Source organism: Diadema antillarum, unplaced genomic scaffold, assembly GCF_040938485.1.
Source record: "Diadema antillarum isolate AM-2024a unplaced genomic scaffold, OU_Dant_1.0 seq00001073_RagTag, whole genome shotgun sequence".
NCBI lineage: Eukaryota > Metazoa > Echinodermata > Echinoidea > Diadematoida > Diadematidae > Diadema > Diadema antillarum.
In genome coordinates, this window is record NW_027271897.1 from 327,372 (window position 1) to 353,208 (window position 25,837).

The 25,837-nt window shown below is 42.0% G+C and overlaps 1 protein-coding gene across 1 annotated transcript; it reads left to right on the forward strand.

Annotated features, from left to right (window-relative positions):
- The first annotated feature begins 7,706 nt into the window (after nucleotides 1-7,706).
- Nucleotides 7,707-21,024, forward strand: LOC139743358 (uncharacterized). The gene is made up of 4 exons (XM_071653844.1): nucleotides 7,707-7,896; nucleotides 8,547-8,684; nucleotides 18,744-18,866; nucleotides 20,763-21,024. The coding sequence occupies exons 1-4, from the start codon at nucleotides 7,707-7,709 to the stop codon at nucleotides 20,999-21,001; spliced, it is 690 nt and encodes a 229-aa protein (XP_071509945.1). The 3' UTR covers nucleotides 21,002-21,024.
- Nucleotides 21,025-25,837: the final 4,813 nt, after the last annotated feature.

A 25,837-nucleotide genomic window follows, 5' to 3' on the forward strand; every position in this document is an offset into this window, starting at 1 on the left:
TCCATTTTTTTTTTTCGCCTGTTTTTCTATTTTTTTTTTTATCCCGATGCAGAAAGACTAGCCTTGACATGTGATGTATATGATTTTTTTTTTCTCCATTCCTAATGCTGGGATAAGAACTTAATTTCCTTTCACTTTACCTATCCTTTTCTTCTTTTTGTGTTTATCTGTGTGTGTGTGTGTGTGTGTGTGTGTGTGTGTGTGTGTGTTGCAGTGTTAGCTTTTTCCTTCTTTTCCCTTACGTTCTCCTCGGACGGATCAAAAATTTTTGGCAGCGGGATTTACCAATAATAATCACATTTCCTCCCCAAACTGACACATGTTTTGCTGAATTTGCCGTCTGACAGTTTGAAAAGTCACCCCAAATGGGAACGGGATGAAAATAAAAAAGGAATGTATGCTTGCGTATTGCTCAAAGATAAAAATCCAACATTGCACTCGAAATTGGGGAGGTTAAAGTTGTACATGCCCATTCACTTTCAGTACATTGCAGCTGGAAATTGGAGGTGACAGTTCAGTTTCATTTGACGCAAGGCCCAAACGTAACCTACCCCACCCCCCTCACGAAAAACTCAAACAAAAACAGAAGATGACCTTAGTAAAAAATAAAACACAGGAGGGCAACCTATGTCTATACCAGGCTAAATAGAGCAAAGAGCTTTTGCTTTCTTTTGAATTTAATCCTTGTCTGAGAGAGGGGGCAGATGGAATTTTCTCTTCCTTGTTTCAACTTCTCTCTTCTTTTCTTTTTTTCTTCTGTTTTCTTGTGTACATTAGCGGTGTGAACCAGGGGTTAGCATGCAGCTGGAAGTGATTTAAAGTAGTGTTTCTGTACCGAGCCTGTTCTCCTGCTCTCCTGGTTATTTCCTAGATCAGGCCCAAACCATTTAAAATTTGGGGGAAGTGAATGATGTATTAGCAAGCAGCCAAAAGCCAAGGCTCTTCCTTGTCAACAAATTCCATGGATTTCCCCTCCTCTGTTGCACGTTACCCACTCATAATGTAGATGATGGCACGAAAATCTGTGTTTCGTGGATGCTTGCCCGTCTTGCACGAATGTGGGCGAATGTGTGCATGCCGTCATTTCTCACCCCACAATGAACTCCATGCAAATTGTGCTCGCACAGATTCTTGCAAAGCATTTCAGCAAAAGAGAGGAAAAGAAAGCAAAAATACAAAAATTTAAAAGAGGAGAAGAGATAAAGAGGAGGACGGCCCTCGAAAAGGAAGTTTGAGGATGTTGGACAATATGGAAGGGGAGAACTTCTGGTATTGATTTCATTTAATCAGAATAAGATGTTCTCATAAAGATATCCTTGTTGGATGACAGGAAAGAAAAATTGGGGTGCGGGTGGTATTGACAAAAGTCGTGTGTCTGCTGCTATTAAGCCCTTTTTACACTTGTGTTTCTTAACCCCGTACTTTCTCTGACCCAGGACTATCGTTAATCTCGTACCAATTTTCTCAGCTTTTTACACTCGCCAATAAATCCCGTACTAAGCTCTTGTCCTGGGCTAAAGAGAAAACTGACCTTTTTACACTTGTATTTCTTAGTCCCGTACTTTCCAAAACACATAAATATTCATGATTACACTGTGCACTGTACAAGTACACGCACGCACCAGCAGCACTTGATTACCTCGTTTCTGATTGGTCAGTGGGGGCCGGACTTCGTCTCCGTCGCTTAGCCCCGGATTATTTTTTCGTTCTGTTTACACTCACTTGCTTGGCACCGCAATTGCGGTGCTAACCCTGCTTTTTTGCAGGGCCAGATAGTACGGGATTATTGGTGGGGCTAGCCCACTTTGGCAAAAACAAGTGTAAACAGAAAGTGTGCTAAGGACAGTCCGATGCCAACGGTGGGGCTAAGGCCCCCCCCCCCCCCCCTTAGCCCCACCGTTGGTAGGGGACTAAGCAAAAATTTGCAAGTGTAAAAAGCCCTTTAGAGTGCATTCCCTGTTCACTGTCTTCCCTGGTCATTGGTGCAGACAAAAGTATTATCACTTTAATTGAAGCAGCAGAACAGTGCACCTCAACTGACCTTGTAATGTGTTGACAGAACAGTTCAGGGTCTCAAGCAGAACATGAACATTAATTTTTCATCCTGGGCCTCAAACGGTACACAAACATTTATCTTTTATCCGTTCAGTGGTTGTTTGTCTTTTGCTTCTTCTTTTTTGTTTTTGTTTGTTTTTTTGTTTTTTTAGGGAATGTAACTATTGTGGCCAGCAAATGTCTTTAGCAGACAAAGTTTACTGCACTGCAGGTGTCACTGACTTTGATGCACCCATAAAATCTTCTTGATCCTAGATATCAGTCACCTCTGGACCATCCTATTGGAAATTGTGTTGACACAGTGTAGTTGCAGGTGGTAGATCCAGTGTTTAATGTCTCCATGGATAGAAAAGTACAGATGTCCAGTGAGAATACCTTTTGTGTTTTGTTTTGTTTTTGTTTTTTGTTTTTTTGTTTTTTTTTTGGGGGGGGGGGAGGAGCAGTAGTGGGCAGTACACATTTCAAACCTATTTCTCAAGTTTATGTAAGGTGACTAAATCCACACTTGCGCCAGGTCAACACTCCCACTGGTGGGATGATATTAAAGAGTGAGACAGACAAACAGACAGACAGACATGGACAAAAGATGATGAAGCAAAGATAATACATACGTATGTGTATGTATTTTACGTGTGTTTGTTTGTGTGTGTACATGTGTACATGCATGTTTGTATTAAGTCTGTGACAGATTTCATTTTTGCTGTACCCCCATACAGCCCCTACCCATATTTTGCACAGGCAGCCCAGTGGCACGGTTCTGTATTTGTTGTGGGACAGCTTTGCCCGCCATCTCCAACGGCCTGTGTAATGGAATCTGTAATGAATTGGATGTGGAAGCCCTCACTTCTGCGGGGCTTATTCACTGCGTGTGCCGCTGGGAGCAGGCGAGATGCTCTTGTGGTCCCACAGCAGTCTTCCTGTGTATGGGAAGTCAAGGAGGAAATAGCCTTCTTGCGATGAGAAGAAGATTATGGGGGGATGGAACAGGGGATCTGGGGGGTGTAGAAAGGTATTAAAGAAAGTATGAGACGTGTGGATGTGTCCGGATATTGGGGTGGATCAGTATCGCTTTTCAATCGCATGTGGGCATCCGATTGTTGAGGTTGCGAGTTTTGGTGGATTTCTGTAAAAAAAAATCTAGGAATCCAAGTGTTTGTGACCTTTCTGATATCTATTGTATTTCACTTGTGCTTACTAATGATCTGTCTCTTGTTTACGACAATCATGTGAAATACATTTTAACTATTCGCCTCGATTAACCAGTTGAGGATGAGCTGATTTTTACTATTTAAGCACAAGTTTCTGATACAGACACTTGCCCGTGTTTACTCAGATCTAGTCTTCATCGGGTTAATTTCTGTCATGCAGATGCATTACTTGTACTGTCAGATGGTCACTCAACAAACTCTCTGCAACAATGTGCCTTATAATAATAGTACTCTGTCTCTGAGCTATATCAAAAAAGTACAAGATTCTGTTCATAAATGTGTGTGAAGGAGTTACATTCAATGACTTTGATATACCTCAGGCAGAATTGTAGGAGAAAATTTCTCAATTTGACGTTTAAAAAAATATGACTTTCATGACCTTTCCCCGTCTAAACCTGAAGTCGAGCTCTGGGAAATTTGAAAAATAATTGATTTTGAACTTTGATATGTTTCATGTGGCTTCTTTGGAAGCAAGAATTTTTTTTAAGCAATTAAGGAACCACAGCACCTACAGATTTAAGTCCCCTCCAAAGGAATAGGCAATGAAGAGGCGATTAATACCCCTTTCAGGTAATCCTGGTTCAATTATCCGCATCCAAATAATGCGGATGAAGTAATCAAAATCACGTTCATGTATCCCATGAAGTGCGCACTACTTTTACGAGCGCCCGTTCGTATAACGGCGCGAAAGACGGGAGTATTTGTCATGGTTACTGGGCACGCCTCTATAATGACGTAATGTTTCCGGTGATATATGCTCACGTGTATGCACACCTCTTGCTCCAGCTCAGCAATCAACGGTTGTGCGGGAAATCGAGTGACCTTTGACCGAACTGTGGAATGTTAGTGCGCATAAGTCGTAAAACGCGTTCATGTATTCTCGATCAACTCCTCATGCTGCAATAATGCGCATAATAGCAGCATCAAAATAATGCGCACTTTTTTACTCCTCTCCCGTTCATGTAATCAAAATTTTACGACTTATTGCTCCTATCCGCATCCACGATTACCTGAAAGGGGTATATGATAAAGTGTCTTGCAAAGAGGCGCAACCACTGCAGCCAGGGGACTTGAACCAGCGACGTTATGATGAATAGTCTGTGGCCTCATCCACAGAGCAGAAGTAAAGTTTCATAAACCTACAGTACATTTTGTAGTGGTCATATGAAGCCATTTTCAAAGTTAATTCACCAAAATTTGACATGATTTGAGGCCATAACTGTGATATCTGCGTGTACATTATCTCTGTCATGATAATTTAGATTGTTCACTTTCGTCATTTCCCCTCCCACCCCCCCCCCCCCCCCCCCCCCATTTTTGAGCAAGTTCTCCTTTAACCATTTCAATTTTTTTTCTCTAAAACCAGGCATGAAGAGAAATGTGGTCATGAATATTCATTAAGTGTCATCATGAATATGCATCCAGTATCCTGGGCATCTGCAGAGCAAACATATTGGTATGTAAAATGTCAGGGTAATTGCTGTGGACTTGGCAAGGTATATACAGCCTCGAGCCCGCAGGCCGGAGACTTTGCAACTTGTTTGGAAACCTAAAAGCCAACCTTTACTTTCTTTCATCTTTCTTTCCACAATGCAATGTTATCCTTAGACTTGTTATCCATTAGACAGGTTTACTATTGCCAGTTGACTCTGCTGCACCTCAATTTTCCTGAAAGCAAAAATGGGGCCAAGGTGAAATGGAAAAAGGTGCTCGTTTCATGATGTAGACGTCCAGGTCTTGGGCAACATGTTGCACAGAGAGTTTGCTTGTTGCTGATGGGCTATGATCACCTGACAACCTACTTTCAGTGTATGGATGAACGGATGGATAAATGGATGGATGGAGTGGTGGGTGAATGAATGGATAGATGGATTGATTTATCGCAATATTTGGGAGCTCATTCATTTCCACCTGACTTTTAAGCAAGACTACATTATACTGTAAGTGTAACAGGAAACACAAGCATGTAAGACCATGTAAACTTTTTGCTCTGTACTTTTGATGGAGTAAAATGCAACATTTACTCAGTTTGTTAAAAAGGTAAAACAGTTTTCAGTCACTTTGTAGAGAAAGGTCTTATCCTTCCTGAAAATATTATATTTTCCGTAACTTCAGTAGTGAGAGATTACTATAGCAACACACACATGCACTTACAATAGCTCCCAAAGCCTTAGTGTGCTTTTTTTTACCCCGACTGCATTACACTTCACAAAAGGAGGTCACTATATTGAAATGTGCAGTTTGTGTCATTAGGCGTTGCTACCTGAAGCATATTTTCAGCAAGCCCTTGCTATCCACGGGGTCCAAATGTGTCCGCTGCAATACAAAATTCCACCATGTGAGCACTTCAGAAATAGAGAAGTGGATGGCGAAATGACGACTGGATGCATCGCTAGCTGCAAGGAGGGCCTCCGCCCAGGGCTCGAACCGTGCTGCGGCTGGCATCACCGTGCCTGCCATCGAATCTAGGTCTCCTTCCAGTCCCCCTGGGGTCGATGAGGCTATGATCGATGGCGGCATCGACGATCACCCCCCAAAGAAGTCCCTTTCTTATACCACTTCATCATGCACGGCATTAGATACTCGCAAAGAGAGAGAGACAGAGAGACAATCCGACACACATACAGACAGCGACAGACAGAGAATGGGAAAAGGATGGTACATGCTTTGGAAATCATAGTTCTTGGATAATTAAAAACTTTCATACCTCCCACTCAAACCTGTCTCCCTCTTTTTTGCCCTCTCTCTCTCCCCCTCCCTCTCTCACTCCAATATATTTAAGAAAAATTGTTACAATGGAATAACAGTCAGTGACAGAAAACAATTTGTTAATATCAAACATTTAGGCTAATGTTAGAAAGTGAAATTTGACCTTTAAGAATACAATAATCTGACCTCCTACATATTCATGCACCTCAGAATCTTCTCTTCTTCCTCTATGTCTTCCGTCTCTCTCTCTCTCTCTCTCTCTCTCTCTCTCTCATGCTTTCTTTCTCTATCTCTCTCCCTATCTTCCTTTCTCTCTCCCTCTCTCTCTCTCTCTCATCCACACTACTTTCTCAACAGATTGTAATGCAATTATTGTCACGCACAGGAACTGAGCAAAGTGTTCAATGAATTTAGGATGAGCAATAACGGCGTTAGAAGGCTTGAGAACAATCGAAGTAGACTGAAGAAATATACCATGTTACCTCAGAATTTTCTCTCCCCTATCCATCCCCTTTGTTCTTTCCATGGCACCCACAATCAAACTAATAGGACCATGATAATTGTGATGAAGTACTACTCAATATGCATGTTCTTTTCAATGAAGCTGAGATTGCCCCATCATTAGATGTAGCTAACATCGTTTCTGAAGCACATGGCATGAGATATTAATCTGCAATGCTTAACCCTAATCATCTTTCCGCCATGCTGCTCTTACGAATTGATCAGCCGAGAGGAAATTTGTGGCGAGTGTACATCGCTGGCCCCAAACTGTGTTGCTGACTTTGCTGCAGCCAGCCCCGGGTTCATCAAGGAGGCACAGACCAATAAACCCAGAATATATTTTTGGCTTGTTAAAGGGAGAAGCAGCAGTATTTTTTCTTTTTTGAAGGAAGACCTCATCAATTGCCACCAAAATTAATCATAGGATGGCTGGCATTTCACACATTAGTTTAGTGCCAATGACAATTAACTTGAAACTAAACTACAGGTTAAAGGGAACTTCCATTTCCAAGTTTATATCTGATGAATGCAGCAAAGTCAACAAATACATCAATGAATGTGCGTTCCAAGACTAGCAGACAAGAAATAAGCAAGCTCTGGAATGTTCTTTAGAAGCACAAACATAGTGATAAGCATTCAGAGTCACATATGGGAGAACTAAATGGTGTGATGATGTTATTACATCACAACTTTACCTATTAGTACATATACATGAAAAACAGCCTACAGCTTTTTTGTGTTCATGACTTGGCAGCTATGACTCTCTTTTCAAAGAAATTGTCACTGCTAAATCACAACAGCTTTAGATTGATCTAGTGCACCAGACAACATTTTTTGCAGCTGCGTTTCCAAGCAGAAAAATTTGGTGAAGATATGTATCCAAGCGAAGAGAGACTTGTGAGGGCGTGTCGGCGTCACCACAACATAATCGTCGCTGATATTAATCATTTGTGAAGACATGCAAAAGCTTTAAAGACTCATAACTTTGTTCTGTCAGGTTTGAATGAAACAATCTTTGTTTTGTTTGTTGAGTTGCAGACTTCAAAGTCAAGCCGAACGTGGGATGGGATTTTGTTAAGCACTATGAACAAAAGCAATCAGGAAATGTTCTTTGTAAGAATCCAATCGCTTCGATCAGCACATTCTTTTATCATTCTTTTGTTCTATCTTTTCACTACTTGTACTTGACCTGACTGTATCAGAATGATTAGAGTATCGTATCCATGCAACCACATGAATCATAGAGCAAAGCTGCATATTGCTGATTTCTGCCCCCAAACCACCTTCAGCTTACATCTTCCCTATCCCCCCAACATACACACCGTCACCACTATAACCATTGCCACTATCACCACTCTCACCGCCACCGCTACCACCACCGGCAACACCCTTACCACCACCACCACCACCATCGCCATCACTGGCACCACTCTCACCACCACCACCATCACCACCACCACCACCACCGCCATTACCATCATCACCACCACAACTCTATTGTACCATCATCAATACCACCATCACCATCACAACCAACATCACTACCATCGCCATCACCATCACTACCACCAGCATCACCATCACTACCACCAGCATCACCAATACCACCATCACCACCCAACACCATCATCACTACCACAACCCCCATCACAGCCACTACTAGTGCGCCATCACCGGCATCGCCACTATCACCATCATCAACATCGCCACCATCATCAACATCACCAACATCACCACCACCACCCCTACCATCATCATTGTGGTATGGCCTACAACATGTGGAAGACCTTCTCCAGGTTTGGAGAGATGTAATATAAAAGTGTGGGAGATTAATTTCTCCAGGTTGGCCGCAGTGATCCAAGACTCGTGACTTGATGCATCTGATATACAGTATCTATTAAAATGAGTCATTTTTTTCTAGGTACACAAACAGAACTGTTTCTTTCCAAGTCTGCCTGCCCCCAACGCTGTGCTAATTAGGACAGCTATGCCTATAAAATAGTGGATCTCTACCCACCCCCCATACCCCCACCCCCTTACACCCCATCCCCTCTGACTGCATTACCTCTTTAGAGCAGAGCTACAAACTGAAACACGCACTGGATTCCACATCTGCATCCCCCGACATAGCTCTGGGCTGTGTTGGTAGTGCTGACGTCAGTGCCGGGGCGATGAAGCCCGCTCCCAGCATGCAAAACAAGCCGCGCTCTTGTTTGTCCCTTATGCCCGATGGATGGATGCTCAGACAACAGAAAGTTACACACAGGGGCATTTTAAAATAGTGACAAATAAGGGACATTACCCGAGTTCGCAGCAAAATACCGAAGAGATTTGTTACTCAATAATTGCTCGGGCTTTGTTGTGCAGCTCCTGCCCCGTTGAACAAATACGTGTAGAATTAGATAAGCAAGACAGGTCTGACGTTATCAGGGCACTCTCAGTTGTTGCTGTTGTTGTTCACATGAATTTGTTCAATGTTGTTATTTTCTTTTTAACCTAGCACTGTCATTTACTTTGCAACTGTCACCAAATATGGAGAAAGAAAACAAGTATCTCTTCAATGTGTGTCAAACAATATCATCTTGGTAAGACTTTAATATCATAGACTGCATATTTGGAAGTATGATAAGGACAAGTTGTCAAGGAGCTTCATCGGGCGTGACCATAATTGACCATGATGCTAAAAGCTTGTCGGATATGGAAATGTCAAAGAGGCCGATATTGTATCTAGGCCTGAATGCATGATATGATATACATGCATATGCCATAATATAACAGCATAAACCGATCTACGCTTGTACCTGTACCAGCCTGCCTCTGCTGCCATGGTAATGAGCACAGATTCTAAAACAGACCTAGCGAAAATTGCCGCGGTATTTGTTATTGCAGCATACAGCAACTGGTTATTGTTACAGCAATTCACCCAGGTCACGGGACCGTGTAAAGTGCAATGCATATTACATTGATTAGATCATTGGTTGTCACGAGAGACGACCCTGGCATGTCCATTCATAATGCACGCTACTTGTGCAAGGTCGCAGGCCAAACCATGTTGTAATCCTCAGTCAGCATCACCATAGATTGCACTAAACCAATTAACGCCAGCCATTGGTAAATTGTGTATTTTGTCATTGATCTTGTTCTTTAGTTTAGGGAAAACTTGCTGATTTTTGTTTTCTTCAGTTTGTTTGGTTTTCCTTTCTGTTTTGTTTCATCTTTGTTTGTTTTTCATGGTCAGGGGAGGGGGTAGAGGGCCTCAAATTATATGACATGTAAAACCAAGAGAAATATTAAGTTACACTGGTTAGTGACTGCTTCATACTATGTCATCAGACATTGGCCATTGTAGTTGCCCAGAACTTTGGCCGTAGAGGGTGCCTGAATATTGCAGTGCTCATCAGATTTCGTGAGCCAGTTCAATGACTATGATAGAGTTTCACGGAGATTCTCCAGCAAACCTACAGCACTGGCATGTGGGGTCCAACATCCAACCTCAGGTGCAAGCAGTGCTCGGATGCATGCAAGTAATACAAGAGTGGGGACTAATGGCAATGTACGTAGCCACAGACTGGAGAAAAGTGGGTGAGGCGCGAAAATATCACCATCATGATATATTTATTGGAAACGCTTTGCTGCTCCTGCCATATTCATATCTATAATTTGTCTGGTTTGTGTGCATGACCATATTTATCATAACATTTGAAGGACTTAATCAATTGGAAAGCCTGTGGCTCGTGCATATTTTTTTCTTTTGGTCTTTTTTTCCTTGGTGTAATGATATAACTGCGCAAAACTTATTTCCTAGTATGACAGAACAATTCCTATGCAGTTGTCATAGTTGGGTATGCCTGGGTTTTAGTCTCATATTTGTATCTATAGCTATTGTATCATATATTCACTGAATGCCCATTTTGCAAGGTAACTCAGATCAAATCCATGGATTCTGTCAATTTTAAAGTCGGGCATGCATATGACATTCCTTGCAGATGTAAACAGGCAAGATATGCCTGCTTCACACTTGTAGACGATGGACTAAATTTGAACCATGGATTTCATGAATATAAAAAAAATAACTTTGATAAATTGGATCACTGGGTCTTACATTCGTTCACTATGCAGGAGTTTACATAAATATATTTGTAGACATGGCAATGAAAATGTGACAAGTAGACTTTTATCGATGCATGTCACAAAGTCCCCAGTGGGAACAAGTAGGGAAGTGAATCCGGAGGATACATTAGGGGTAGTCACTACTGCAGGGTCTTCAACGGGTCAAATCCAAGTAGGAAAGGGAGTTAATGGGGAGAATATCCCGTTACAACGTAGGGTTTCGATCCAGTTCCAGTCACACTTTCTTCCCTCGCAGCAGCCAAGCCATGCTTCCCTTCTGTAGTTGCTGATTCACGGCGGGGAAGGTAGTTATGTAGTCGTGCCAAGCTATGTATGAGGTGGGAGGAAGAATGCAAGAAGAACATAATGTTTTATAGCAATCGCTTGGTAACATACAACTCTTCCACACGTTTTTGCCACTTTCCCCTTCACTACCACTACTCTCACTCTCCCCTCATCGTCCCCTTCTTCCTCAACCCCCCACCCCCCCCCCCCCCAAAAAAAAAAAAAAAAAAATGAAATAAAAAATCAGCAATTTCGTTTCTGACCTTGTCTGGACAGCTGTATGAACTGCATCTATCAACATTGGACTCATATTTGTGAAACAAATGATGTATCATACCATATACCTGTAATGAAAAACAGCATTTAACATAACACAGGGGGGGGGGGGGGGGGGGGGTGGGGACATGAAAATTCTCCCAAGTATTTGACCCAAATCGTTTGTCTTACAGATTAGGCGTGGCGTTGCATTACATTGCACTCGTGACTTCCTGGATTTTGGAATACAGGTAGCGGCACCAAGCAAATAATTCACTCTAACTTAGCTTACACGTACTGCTGATATATGCCCACGTCCTTGCCTATCTATTTTCTATTCCCTATCCTCATATATAATGTTGTCCTCCAGGATGTTAACTTCCTGTTCATCCAAGGCATCTAAGTAATTGTTTCTCTCATCCACCCCTCCCCCCCCTCCCCCCCCCCCCCCCCCCGATTGTCATCTTCCTAATGAGATGCGTTCAAAGTAGGTCTAGCGTTGTCGGATGACTCAAGGCTGTCGGCAGTCGACATTGTCCACAAATTGCTAGCTGGCTGGCTGGCAGGTACCCCGGCACGGACGATATGACAGATCATCCCGCGTCCAAATGATGTTGAATTAATGACCAATTTACGCATGGTGGCCCAAGACAAATTGCACGTTCGAGATAACCTACATATCATCTGCCAGCCCTCGGATAGCAGATATGTACCTGCGGGGGGAGAGCGGCTGTAAATTAGACCACATTTAGGGTTATCTGGGGCACATTTTCGGTGCAGCGCAAGCAGGCTGAATGAAGAAAATCTGGAGCAAGTGGGGCATATACAACCCTTGTGCATGAGTGGTTAAATGTTAAATGCATCAATCGTAAAGATTTGACCCCTTGGGGCATGAAGAAAAGAGAGGAAGATGGAGCGAGGGGGGGGGGGCAGTGTTAGTGCCTGAGTAATGGTGATACATTAGGCTATGTTTCGTATGACTCATAACCTTTACCTGCTAACAATGTGGAGCCAAGGTCAAGACTGAAGCAGCAGAGCCACATGAAAGCCTGGAACCATGTTAGCTCCCAGCAGGCAGCCTTGTATGCTCAGCCAAGGCGACCTGCACTCTTCCTCCATCTGTTCCGTCCTCCTCTCTCCCTTCATCTCCCCCCCCCCCCCCCTCCCAGTTCTCTCTTTCTCTCTATCTGTCCCCATCTCCATCTCACTCTTTGTCCATTGCCATCTTACAATTTTATTTTCCTTAGACTCCTTTCTTTTTCTCTCATATGATCTCACATTAATGTCCTCCTTCTGGAATACCTTGATCTGCATGTACTGTGTTGCATCATCTACGCCCCCCCCCCCCCCCCCCTCCCCTCTCATTCTTTGTTTGGTACATCATCATTTCTGTGATAAAGTCTGTCAGCTGGGGGACGTGATCCTAGTCTCTTGTTATTTGTCTTCCAGTTTCTTTTTTGAATATGGCAACAGACTTCTGAGATAGGCCAGTATTTAGTTGGGTGAATAGACTTTGTCATTTTGGGCTTGTTTGTTTGTTTGTTTGTTTGTTTGTTTGTTTGTTTGTTTGTTTGTTTTGTTGTAGGCATTACATCTGTGCCATGCAATTTCCAGCTTAGGCCAAACTTTGAGATTTCATTTCATACACGTTGCCTTGTCCTGACTTAAATATGCTATGCCCAAGCTACAAACGAACCGAGTTTGGAAGATGGCCCAGATGTTGCCAGGACACTACCCACATAATTATCCCATCTGCTTTTTTTCCCCATGATAGACCTGTATGGCATTATTGGGAGGCATTTCTTTCCACATTTGGGGGATCACATATTTGCCTCTTTTGTCATAGAATGATATGATATGGAATGGTCACCATGGTGTATTCATGTAGCTCACTTTTGACACAATTTCCTTGTACTGTATTAAAGAGCTGTTGTCTTTTGCGAATGAGGAGGTCACAGACATTTTTGGGAGATGATGTTGTCGTGATTTGACCACAAGGCTAAGTGCACTGCATGCCTGTCGTTCGTTCACTCCGCCACTATATGTGATCAAGATCAGGTGGCAATATTTTCACTATATGTTGTTATAGGTTTGCAGCCCAGCAGTGATTCGCAAAATTAAGGAAAATCAAACCCTCATGAAAGGAATAGCTTTTATAGTATGATGTACCTGCAACGCCCAGTCCAAGATTTGTGTGCACTCTTACATTTTGTGTTAGGATCACATCAACAATTTATACCTTTAAGCAGTCTGCATCTTGGCTGTAGGTCCTCTTTTCAGCCTCATTTCTAGAATAATTTTTTTCTTGTGTGTAATGGCATCCATACCCGCCAACACCACACACACATATTCACCCACACATACAAGCACATACTACACCCACTAACACTCCCACATGCATACACGCACACACACACAGACACACTCATGGAGACACGTAGCGCACATATCTTTTCTCCTGTGGGATGCATTTCTGAGTTCCGAGGTGGATTAGGAGGTGGGATTAATGCTGTAAGGATTCTCAGTGGGTCTCATCCATCATTGAATAATCTCTCCCCAAATGCTGTATAGTATTCTGATGATGATTGGAAATGGGAGGAGGAGGAGGAGGAGGAGGAGGGGGGAGGATGGGGGATGATGGTGGATGGATGGGTGGGATGGAGAAGGGGCGTGTGCCCGAAATTGCTTCTCAAAAGGAACAACTCTTTTGGTCCCGTATCATGGTTGTCTGTCACTCTCACCACCTGACAGTTCTCCGTCCTCGGCTTGTCATCTCTGCTGTCGCAAGCAGCGAAGTCTTGTCAGATCCTCTGTTTTAGTTGTTGTTGTTGTGGGTTTTTGTTTTGTTTTGTCGGGTTTTTTTTTTTTTTTTTTGTCATATCTGCATTCATATACACGGCAGGTGCTTGTCTCATGCACTGTCCAAGAAAATGAATAAATCCATCATGCCTACCATATCCCCAATGTTCTGAAATCTTACAAAGCAATTTGTAGAATTGTGATTGATGATCCATGCCTATTATCTGAGAGCCCCTTTTCACTATTGGTATGTTAAGGCATGACCATTGTGATTGTTATTGCTGTTGTTTCACAATGCATTCACAAAACATGATGAGTACCAGCAAATTGCATCCTCTTAAGAATTGCATGTATAACAGTACTGTCGCATTAGAGCTAATGAAATCGGGCAAAAGAGCTATTTACAAGATTGCAATATTTACATTCAGACGGTGGTCTTTAACTGTTAGGATAAGCTGTATGGGCGCCAAGTGTCGCACGGTCAATGTCATTACTAAATCAGTCATTTCAACACGAAATCGACTGTGCTACACTTGGCGCCCCATAGAGCTTATCCTCGAGGTTAAGGATCACCGTCTGAACGTAACTATTGTAGTTCGGCCAAACTCATCAGTTTAGATTTCAGGTACTCTCTTCATCGTGAAGTCAGTTTAATAATAGCATGGGTTTGGTGTAGAATTTCTCTTCCAGTTATGAGTAATATCACATAATTTGTTTTATCATACCATTTACACCTATAGAGAATTGCATCAATGATTTATCATTTCAAGGCTGCCCCACCCCCAGCCTTCTCCATGCTAAATGATAATTTGAGAAGAATGAACTGTGCTATCATGTGTTCATGATATTAAGCCTATAGGCAGTGTTGATGATAATTCCCGCATTGTTTGCCGCGAATAAAGAGCTTGTTTGAGCTATGTAGTGTGCAGAGCGTCGTTCTTACAACAGCTGGCCAGTTGTAACGTCATAGCCCCCACTTTGTGAAACTCCGGCGACTTTTGCAGTCAACGATATATTGTTTCATGGGAGCAACTACAGGCAACGACCATGGCACTGATATTGTAGCCATTGTAAATACCTTGTGCAATAGTTGCTAGCAAACCTCTCATGTGAAGAGAGTGTTTGTGACAACTTGTGGGGTCTACACATGAGGGCATCATACAATGTATTTGCTGTGATGGACGAGGTTGTTTGAAAAAAGGTGGTCATCAGAACAGGTTAGACAGCTTTCTACTTGCGCTCACTTTGTGCTGATATCTCTGAGGATGTGGGCACAATATGCACTGTATGCCAGTCTATACATTTGTATGTACAATGTAATCTTCTTATGTCTGTTCTCTTTTTCTTCTTTTTTTTTGGGGGGGGGGGTGTGGGGGGGGTCTATTTTAGTTAAGCATTGCTCAGGTCTATGCCTTCAGGTTTGTATGTTGTTTTTTCAAGTCACCCACCTGTATGCTATCAAATACATGTACTTGATATCACTTCCTGCTAAATTTATATGTGTATGTTCAAGTGTTATGTAGCAAGGGAAGGAAGAGCAGATAGTGTTTACAATGCTCTATGTACTCAATGTATATTATAGTCTCTTTCTATATCATCAAACAGGATGCAAAGTTATACTGCATGTGAAATTACACACACATGTACCGGAACATGCACATGAAGAGTACACACACAAAACACTAAAAGGAGAGCATTCACACAGGGGTGGGGGGTGGGGGGAGAGACATGCACACTTAAAGGACAAGTTCACCTTCATAAACATAAGGATTGAAAAAATGCAACAATATTAGTAGAACACATCAGTGAAAGTTTGAGGAAAATTGGACAATCGATGCAAAAGTTATGAATTGTTTAAATTTTTGTGTTGGAACCGCTGGATGAGGAGACTACTACAGCTTGTGAGTCATATGCGTACAACAGTATAAAGAAAATATAAAAGAAAATTCAACATATTTTCACTTTTTTTCACATAATAATAGAGCACTTGACTTGCCTCTTTCTAAAGGCAGGGGGAATAATATTATCCATAACATTTGTCGGTAACGAGTCAGGGGAATGTGTACTTTTTTCAAAAGATGGAATTTTGTGAAATTCTCTTTATATTTTCCTTATATTGTTGTACGCATGTGACATCTAAGTTATTCATACACTGCAGTAGTCTTCTCATCCAGCGGGTACTGCACAAAAACTTCAAAAATTCATAACTTTTGAACGGATTGTCTGATTTTCCTCAAACTTTCAATGGTGTGTTCTACTAATATTGCTACATTCTCTCAATCCTTATGTTTATGAAGGTGAACTTGTCCTTTAATATTATAGCCCCTTGCAGGCATTGGCAGATGGAAAAAAAAAACAGCTTGAATGCTTCAAAATCATTATAAAGTGTGGGCTAGGGATAAAAATAACCACCATGAAGATGCTAATCAGTATAATCCATGTTAAGTATTAATACAAAATGTGAACAATAGTTTTATTACAAACCATTTCTACAATAAGCCGTCACTGTGACGGTTTATTGAAGAAAAAAATAAGTGATATCTCCTCTGAGCTTTATTACAAAATTTTTGTATGTTACTCTGGTAGAGTGTTATACACTTGAGCTATACATATGCATCAAATGAGATAATTCGAACATTTTCTTTTTTATTACTCCTAATTTTATATAGTGCCGTTAAACACACACAGAGGACACACGCACAGTGGGGGCAGATATGTAATACTATATTGTCCGGCTTAATGGTAATGACCCAGATGAAATTTAGTTATTAAGTTTTATCCCCTGTAAATTGTTTTGGATAGTTGGTATTGTTGGATGTTTTTATTTGTTCTGTTGGATTCCATGCCACTGGTGATAAAACTTATTGTGCTGATGTTTTCCTGCTTGTTAAATGGTCCAAAGCACTCTGCATGGTAACATCTCATTAAGGTCATAGGAGCCAGTATGTGTGTCTCTAATTGGAGGAGGGTTAGGGGTACTGCAGAATGAAGCTTGTGATAACTTTGACCATAGGCATGTTAAGCATGTAGAGCTGCAATGGGAATTATGATGATATTAACTTAACAAGCACTTGACGTCATTGTCATGTCACGGCCCTGACGTTGGGAGCTATTTTAGGCCTATGTGCGCGAGGTACCAGCCATGACTTGGAATTAGTGGAAGGGTTATTTTTAGCAGGAATTCTGATGCTATTAACCTTCCTTCTTCCATCAGTAGGGCAGATTAATTAAACTTGTTGTGATCTCCCCCGTCCCCTTCTCATTTGGCCCTTTTCTCTCTTTTTTTCTTTTTTTTTTTTTTTTTCATTGAGAGATTGGGATCGTAGGCCCAGACATATCACCGTTATTGAGGACGCAATGGTGTGGTGTGGTAAATTCACACAGTTTGAGAAGACGAACTGATCAATGGATCAGTGAGAAGGGGAAATGAAATGTGCAATCATGTTGACAAAGCTGCAAACCCTGGATCATCATTAACCTGATTAAAGTGAATTTGGCTGTCATTCCTCGACCCTCGGCCCTCCAAAATGCTCCATCAAGGAGACAAAGCGTCCCTGAATGGTCACTAGCGATTGAATACTGGTGGCCGTCCTTCGGTAACACTCAAGTCATTAGCATGGAACATTCACACTTTCCGTTCACTTGGGCAGGGTAACAAAACAGCAACAACAACAACAACAACAACAGCAAATCAAGTTATGATAGACTCTAGCCAAGCCCCCCCCCCCCAATCAATGTGAATGTCACATTTTCTCTATGTCACTTCATTCAAGATTGAAAAAAGGAGAGAGCAGTGTATCAACGAGGTTTTAGACATGGAGTTCCAACTGGCTGTAATTTATTCAAACAGTTGTCAGATTTCTATTGATGTACAAAAGAATTCCACAGGTGCACTTGTGCCTTTGATGATCGATGTTCCAAGTCGCTGTCTTGCTGAGCAATCTGAAGATTCATTTTGAACGTTATCATAATGTTGGCCATATTTTGCTTATCTATTTATTAAATGAAATGGAATTTCACTTAACGATAAAGCATGTGAAACAAAAGTCAATTTCGTTCAGAAATTTGCACAAAAGTGTAAATCAGAGCTGGATTATGTGAAAATGTTTAAAACTGTAAATCCTGGATAGCTGGTTTTATCACTTTTCGACTTAATTTCCCCAAATGAAACTAACATGTAATAATCTTCAAGTATAATTCTTTATTGATAGATATATCAGATTAGTGCCAGCGTATGCCCAGTCGAGTAATTTTCATTTCCATTTCAGCATTTTTTCCTCAATTTCTGTTCACGCATCCTTGTGTCTGTACCACCTAGCTTTTATAAGAAGGGATAGTGAAAAGTAATTACCATCACAAAGACATATCTTCCTTTGAAAGTGGCTGGTGATTATGCAATGAGACACGAGTCAATTGTCATCGTATCGGTGTGGCAAATCCTTTTTGGCACATGCTTCAAATATTTTTGAGCGGCGGCTTCGAACATAGATCAAAGGGAATAACTCTGTTGTTACTCCATCTCTTCAACCTCCTTAAGTGTATTCATGTGTTTCCAGCCACATTATTGTAAGACTAGGAGTTCCTTTCTCCTGCTATAAATCATTTTATGCTGCTAGTCTTGAATCCCTCTTCCCCGCCTCACCTTGCCCATGGTGATAGATTCACATAATGAACATCATTATCTATGACAATCCTAATGTCATGCATCTCCTATTGTTTCTCTTTCTCTGGCCTCACCTCCCTATATCATCCACCCCCCCCCCCCTTCTCTCCCCACCCACGCCCACCCCCCTCTTCATCTCTTTCATTGGTCTCCTGCAGCGAGTGACTTCAACCTGGCGGTGTTCTTCGAGCTCCTCTTCAGCCTGGCAGAGAGCCTCAACAGCATGCACCTGAGAGAAGAAGACATCGCCGTCTTTTCAGCGCTCCTCCTCCTTGCATCAGGTGAGAGTGCCTCAGAGCCAAATTGAAACAAATTAACAGAGCAGCATCCATCATCATCGACGCCTCAGGTTGTTTTTCTTCTGATCTTTTGTTATATTTGGTTATTTTTCATTCTTTTTTCTTTGTTCTTTTGTCGAGGGGTTAGGGGAATCAGGAGCAGACAATTCAATGAGCAGACAGTGCCAAGCCTTCTAGGTCATCACATACTGCCCAATATTGCTAAGAAGGTCCCATCTAATTAGGACTTGAACCATCAACCCCCCCCCTCCCAATTTTGATTGGCTCATGAGTGCGTGTATTGTATAGATGTGCGTATTTGTACATTTACAGTCACAACATAACCAAGGTGAATAAGTGTAATGAGTCATAGCGGAGCATGGGTATCAAATTAGGTAAGGTAAAGATAAGTGTCAAACAGGATGTGTTTTGCCTGATAAGCTGATAGATTTTGTTTCCCCGTTTTGTATTAAAGACCAACCAAACCCCCTCGCCGGTCAAGTTTCTGCGAAACCAGGAAACGTTCATCCTTCAGTATAAATACTGCTAAAATTAGATGGCATTTTACAAGTTAAGTCAACCATGGCGCAGACAACGGACGAGAAATTATAACCTCCTCTGGGAAAAGGGGCCGCTTTGGCGGATCAGATTTCACGTGAAAATTGCTCCCTCCCTGCAGACCCCTCATTATACTCCCTGTCTGTGAAAAAGACTGAAATAGAAACACATCGAAAAAAAGTGGGTTCCAACGGTACTGCTGCATTCGCACACATCCAAAATTAATGTCTTTTGAAATCCGCGTTTTGCAGCGCAATGCAAAAAAAAAAGAATTGGTAATTTGTGTGTGTGTGTGGACACAAACAAATCATTAATTATCGCGATCTGCATCTCAATACGAAAATTTGTCTCACTTTATTTTGTTGAACATTCATGATAATTTGCCCTGTGTGGTGTGTGAAAACGGCGCGCAGAGATATTATCTTTTTTTTTTGGGGGGGGGGGGTCCCATAATGCAACTTGCCAAGTAGGTCTGCACATTCTAATGCCTGGGGCCATGTTCCAGTCACTGTTAATTTTGTTGTTGTTGTTGTTGTTGTTGTTATTTTGGGTTTTTTTGGGGGGGGTTTGGTTTTTTTAAACAGCGTGATGATTTGTCTCGCGCAGTGTGTGTGAACAGTTCCAAGTAAACTTCTTTATGGGGAGCATCACGATGCAAAAACCCAATAACTCCTTGGTGTTAGTATGGCTTATATTCCTTCACATTAGGTGCCATCCGACGGACCAAGACAGTTTTTGTCCAGTCTACAGGATGATGGGGGGGGAGGGAGGGGCCGAGTTACATATACATGTATCGTGCTATAATGGTATATGTATGTTTAGACTGCAAATGGCGTACTTAAACCCATATACTACAAGATTATAAAATGTCCATAGAGCTTGTACACAACTGACCAGGTTCCCATCTAGTGTGTTGATGGTCACTAGGAACCAAATTTTGTGGGGAAGGGGGAGGGAGGTTTATATGGCATATCTTTCCAGCGGGTATGTTAAATCCGTAGGTAGAGTTGGGAGCAGTGGGGGGAACTATAAAGTGTCAGTGTTTACACTATATGGCATGGTAACACAGATGGCGCTCTTTTCAGGACTGGTTGCCAAATTTTCATTGCCCATCAAAGTCAGCTGTACCTAGTTACCCGGGTGACATTTGTAGTGGAAGAGATTGTAGTAGAAATGTATCCCATAATTCAAGTGTGTGTGCCTGACTTTGTGTTTGTATACTCACTGTATGTTGCAAGAAAAGTTTACCAGGTCCTTTTTGTGATTAAGCGATTTAGTTTCTCCCATCAATATCAGTATCTGAATTCATTCTCTCCTTTGCTCTCTTTCTCTTTTTTGCAGACTTGCAAGGTTTAAAGCAGAAAATGCAAGTGGAGGCGCTTCAGGACAAAGTGCTGAGCGGTTTTGCCTACATGCTGTCGCAGAACCATCGCTCCAAGCCCAACCTCCTGCCCCAGGTCCTCATGTGCATGCCCACGCTGCGGACCATCAGCACCAGCTACCTGGAGCTGACGGCAGCCATCCCCCGGCACGTGGCGCCCCCTCCGGACTCTACGGCCATGTGTGTGCGGCATTTGTGAATAGCAGCCTCCCCCTCCATTCACCGTCTCCTCTACTCCTAGTCTACTCGTATTTGACATGACAAAAAAAAAAATGAAACAATTGAAAAAATTGAAAAAAAAAGAACTTTGCCACGCGGTGGTTATAGATAGGTAGATAGTTCTCTATTCTCAGTGGTTAGGGGTGGAGAGAGGTAGGGAGGACTCTCAGTGGGTCAACGGATGACTTCTGCATCAATCTGCAGCACAGCTGTGGCAGGCTACGCCTCGGTGCTGATGCTGATAGGCAGAGTAACCGACCTCCGCCATGGGTGGTGTCAACAGGGTAGAGGGACAGGGACTTGGTGCCCCCACCAGTGGCCAGGGAGGGTCCTACTTGTCACGGGATGGTACGAACGTTCCTCCTCCAGCCCTAAAAGGCAATGTGTGTGTGTGAGCAAGCTCCTTGGTGTGAGGCGGGTCACGTAGCGGAGGTTCTGTCGGTGTGGACTGGAAGACAGTCGCAAAGAGTGCACATCATCCGAGTCTGGCCGCTGGCTCTTAACTCTGGGTGTCGTCTGGCAACTGCCGATCCTTGTTGGAGGTACTTAAGAGCATGAATCAACTGACTGAAAATGGTTCATGGAATTTCGCTCGACGACAGCGCGTTCATTCTCCAGACCATCCACAGGAGGGAGGTGTTTTTTTGGTCAGCCAGCTCAGCAGTGGGTTCATCCTCTCAGGAGCTAGGACTTTGAACACAAAAGAAGAAGAAAAAAAGAAAAGGACCTTGAACAAAATGCTTTGCCATGTTCAAGGCTGGATGGCCGACGTACAGGAACATTAACAGGGTAATCTGTAGCCTTTTCGGAGGGGCCTCCTGCAATACGAGACAGGAATGCGGGGACTACTGGTCGTCTCTCCATGCGCGACAGGTCGCGAGGAAGGGGGTCATCTGACCAGCGATCTCTTAGCTTCCACCTCCTCCTGGCAGCCTGCCAGAGACGGGGGAGGGGTTGGTGGGGGCGCAAACGCTCTCGGCTTCTCCGTACTGCTCTTCAAGAAAACGTGCAAGTGTTCTTATGTGTACGGGAGCAACCTGCTCAGCAAAGCGTAGTCAGCCACGTAGCAACCTAGGTAGATAGGGTAGGCAGCGAGCGAGAGGAGGGATCGACAAATAGAATTCTCTCTCCGCGAGGAAGTGAATTTGAGGTTGTGTTTTTTGCTAATAATGAATCACCAATGCAGCTTTTCTGACGGTATAGGATATGTGTCGAAGGAAAGACGGGAATCGTTAGCCACGTTGATTAGTGGGTAAGGACACAATACTCCACACCCCGCCGCTTATCGGTCAGGAGGGACTCTGTGATACCTTCTAAACTCTAAACAGGCTTGGGAGGGGTCCATTATACAGCATGTGATGTTATCACTATCCCCTGAGATAGGACCGGTAGGAATTTTTTTCTCCTCGTTTTTATCAGAGGAAATCAACAAGAGATGTAGGAAACAAGCCTTTATTCGTGCCAAATTTCATGCCAAATATGCTTGGCACCCCAACTATAAGATAGCGCCAATAAAAAAAAAAAAAACAACCCTGCCTGGTTTTTTAAGATTTCTTTGCATAACGTCAAAAGATCTGAGCTTTCCATTTATGTGAAAACAGAAAATGTATTCATTTGCCTTCTTATCTATTTGTCCTGCTAATTAACGCTCTTCTAATGAAAAAAAAGAAGAAAGATAATGAAATGACAATATCCTTTAGCAGAAATCCAGTGCCAATGAAGATTTAAGTTTGTAGCCAGTAGCAGTGTTTTGCAGAATAATAAAAGCTCGAAACCTCGTTGCCCCAGTCAGATGATTGCCTTCTCTGGAACCTCATCCATCCTTCTATTTGAAAAGGAGGAATCTAAGCACATTTTTTCTCAGGAACCTGCACCAACACCACTCACATGGAACCATTGTCTTCTATAAAAGTTTTTTTTTTTTTTTTTGGGTGCACATGGACGTGTACAGAAGTTCCTTATCTCAATACAGGCCATCACACCAGAGTCCAAGGGCATGACCCCATCTGGTTTTTACGGCAAATATGCCAACAACAACAGAAAAAAAGGACAAAAAAACAGGTGATAAGGTATCTCGTGAATGATACAGTGTATGTCATCACATTTGGGAACGGCAGATACCAGGAGAATGATAAAAGGTAGTGAGCTGCCTCCTCCTGTGTTAACTCATTGTAAATACTGAGAAAGGGGGAGATGGAGGGGGGAAAGACGACAGAATCATGGCCATATTGAGCTGACAGGACTCGTATGGAGTGCGCAAAATTTATCTGAGAAATACGCGTGCTGGAGGCATGCGTGGAAGTGTGTGATAACTTTGTCGATTTTTACATGCAAGCTACACATATAATCGTCGTTCACGATGGGGGTTCGGTTTAATAGGAGCAGAACGTGACGGTGCAGAGAATTATCAGCAAACTCTCTTTTGGAGGGAATTTGTACACTACAGATTGGTCTTTTTCCTTTCTTTCGTTCTGTTTCTTTCTTTTTTTCTTTTTTTCTTTTTCTTTTTGAGGGAGAGAGCTTTGGTATTTATCCGTGGGTATCGCGGGGGAAGAAAGGGAAGTGCAGAGGAAACTGTCATCGTCGCTCAAACGTGGCACACAGTCAACCTCCCCGTCACTGTTTTTCCCTTTGGTGACAGGCAACACTGAATGGCATCCATTGGATCTCTCCTACCATTTCTTTTTCTTTTCTCTCTCTCTCTCTCTCTCTCTCTCTCTCTCTCTCTCTCCTTTTTTTTTTCTTCTCTTTTCAACATTTTGGTAGATGGGGCAGAATCATGGGGCAAAAAAAAAAAGAAATACACATTGAAATCTTAACAAAATTTGGTCGAGAAATTGTGAAATATTGTTTTATATTATTCATGTATTGTAAAAAATTTATCAATGGACAAGTTGTATTATATTCAACACCAGCTATGTACATAGTGAATAGCACTTATGAAAATTTAACATTTAAGATGATTTAAGAATTTAAACGAAAAAAAAAATGACAAAAAAGAATTGAGAAAGAGATTGCTTTGCTGTTGGGTGGACAGCCTTCGAGGAGAGTAGAGGAATTCCCGTTTCCACCATATGTCAGAATTGGTCTCGTCAATATCAAATTTTTTATTGCCTTTGCTTTACTTTTGAAGACAAGTGCAAAGGTTGTCGAGTGTGTGGTTGTCTTTTTCTTTTTCTTTTTTTTAAACATCTCTAGTGGAGTCAATTCTTTTGATGACAGTGAGGCATCAACGGCAATGGTTTCAACCGGAGCAGGCCTGACATTTGGCGTTTATCTCGATGCCTCTTGCCTTGCTTGTCGAATAACTCGTTTTACCTCTGTAATGGAATTGTAACAAAAAAAATCTCTGTGTCTATACGGGCTTCCTGGTATAACAAGAGGTTAGTGTGAAAGGAGTAGGAGAGTTGAAGAAAACAAACAGAAAAAAAAAAATGGACATAAGAAATAGAGAAAAAGAAAGGAGAGATAACCGTTTGTTGTCAGATATACTTATTTTTACTTGTGTATCATTTTATATGAGTGTCATCTGCTGTGGGGTACAAGTCTTTGCCCAAAAATCAAAGCGTTGAAGGCCATTTGTACTGATGTGATCTTTAAGATATGGACAAGAAAGGATTAGTCTGTGCATCAACTGGTTTTTATTTAACCTCGAAAATGTCTTAGCCTGAAGACAAAAAAAAAAGACAAGTCGTAAGGATATAGAGAAAATGATGCTCTCAATATGGACAAGCACTTTTGAAATGATTTAATTTTTGTTCTCTACGTGGAACTGACAAAACATCCTCTCATTTGTCCATAGGATCAATACAACATCACGATGAGGTAATCACACACACACATGAAGATAGCTTAAAGAAAGGAGGTCAACTCCCCCAACCCCCATCAAGAATGTACAAGTCAAGGCTTCCAAGTCAAGATTGCCCTTTTTAACTTGCACACCCACTCTCATGAGTTTCCATGGCAACAATGTCCTAACTGTCTAATTGCCTTCAACCCCACCCCCCCCCCCTTGTCACTAATGGAAAGTGGTGACTGTCTTAAAGCATTGGATTTGTGTGTGCCACCGTGTAATTCAATGTGGCACAAAGAACTTGAACTGAAATGAATAGCAGATAACCAACAGCAGCTCACTACATACCGTAGGTTTGCTTGACCCGGAAATATAATTGGAGTAGTATCTATTGGTCTTTTGAATGTTCTTGTGTGAGTATCATAGGGAGCAAGTTCCCTGTCACCAATCTCAAAGACATTTTTCAGTTCATTGGTATAACCACTCCCAGGTTCAAGCCTTTATATTCCAAAAGGTAATGTGTTTTTAGGACTTGCCAATTGTTTTTCTTTTCTTTTCGTAATGAAAACATAGATCTCATATGCCTGCAAGAACTGTCAATTTCTGCTCTAAAATGTACACATGTACATACTAAGAACATATGTGTAATAACACTGTAATAACACAATTTCAGTTTGGTAATGACAAAAGTGTGAAATAGTATTAGCCAAAAAAAATAAGACTGTCTCAGAGCATACCCTATCCTGGTTGATACATAACTTTGTTGTAATCGATTAATAATTGACAAATCAGACAACAGCAGTACTTACCAATCTTCTGTGGTAGAGGGAATTGCATGGAGCTTGTTGAAAAACAAGATTGTTAGGGCACGATTGATCGTCACATACCCACAATACTGAAAGGGAAGAGCTCTTCTGGAATAAAAGTCAAATACGTGATCAAATTTGTTTTATACCTTTGATCTCAAAAATGCTCCAAGACCACTCATTGTCCTGGCAGATTGCATCAGCCAGGTATTCTGTA

Excerpts from the sequence above, each read along its gene's own strand:
- LOC139743358 (XM_071653844.1), top strand. The coding sequence starts at position 7,707 with ATGAATCATAGAGCAAAGCTGCATATTGCTGATTTCTGCCCCCAAACC. Across the intron at positions 7,897-8,546 it reads CACCACCATCGCCATCACTG|AGCAGAGCTACAAACTGAAA; the intron begins GCACCACTCTCA and ends TTACCTCTTTAG. Across the intron at positions 8,685-18,743 it reads GCAAAACAAGCCGCGCTCTT|CGAGTGACTTCAACCTGGCG; the intron begins GTTTGTCCCTTA and ends GGTCTCCTGCAG.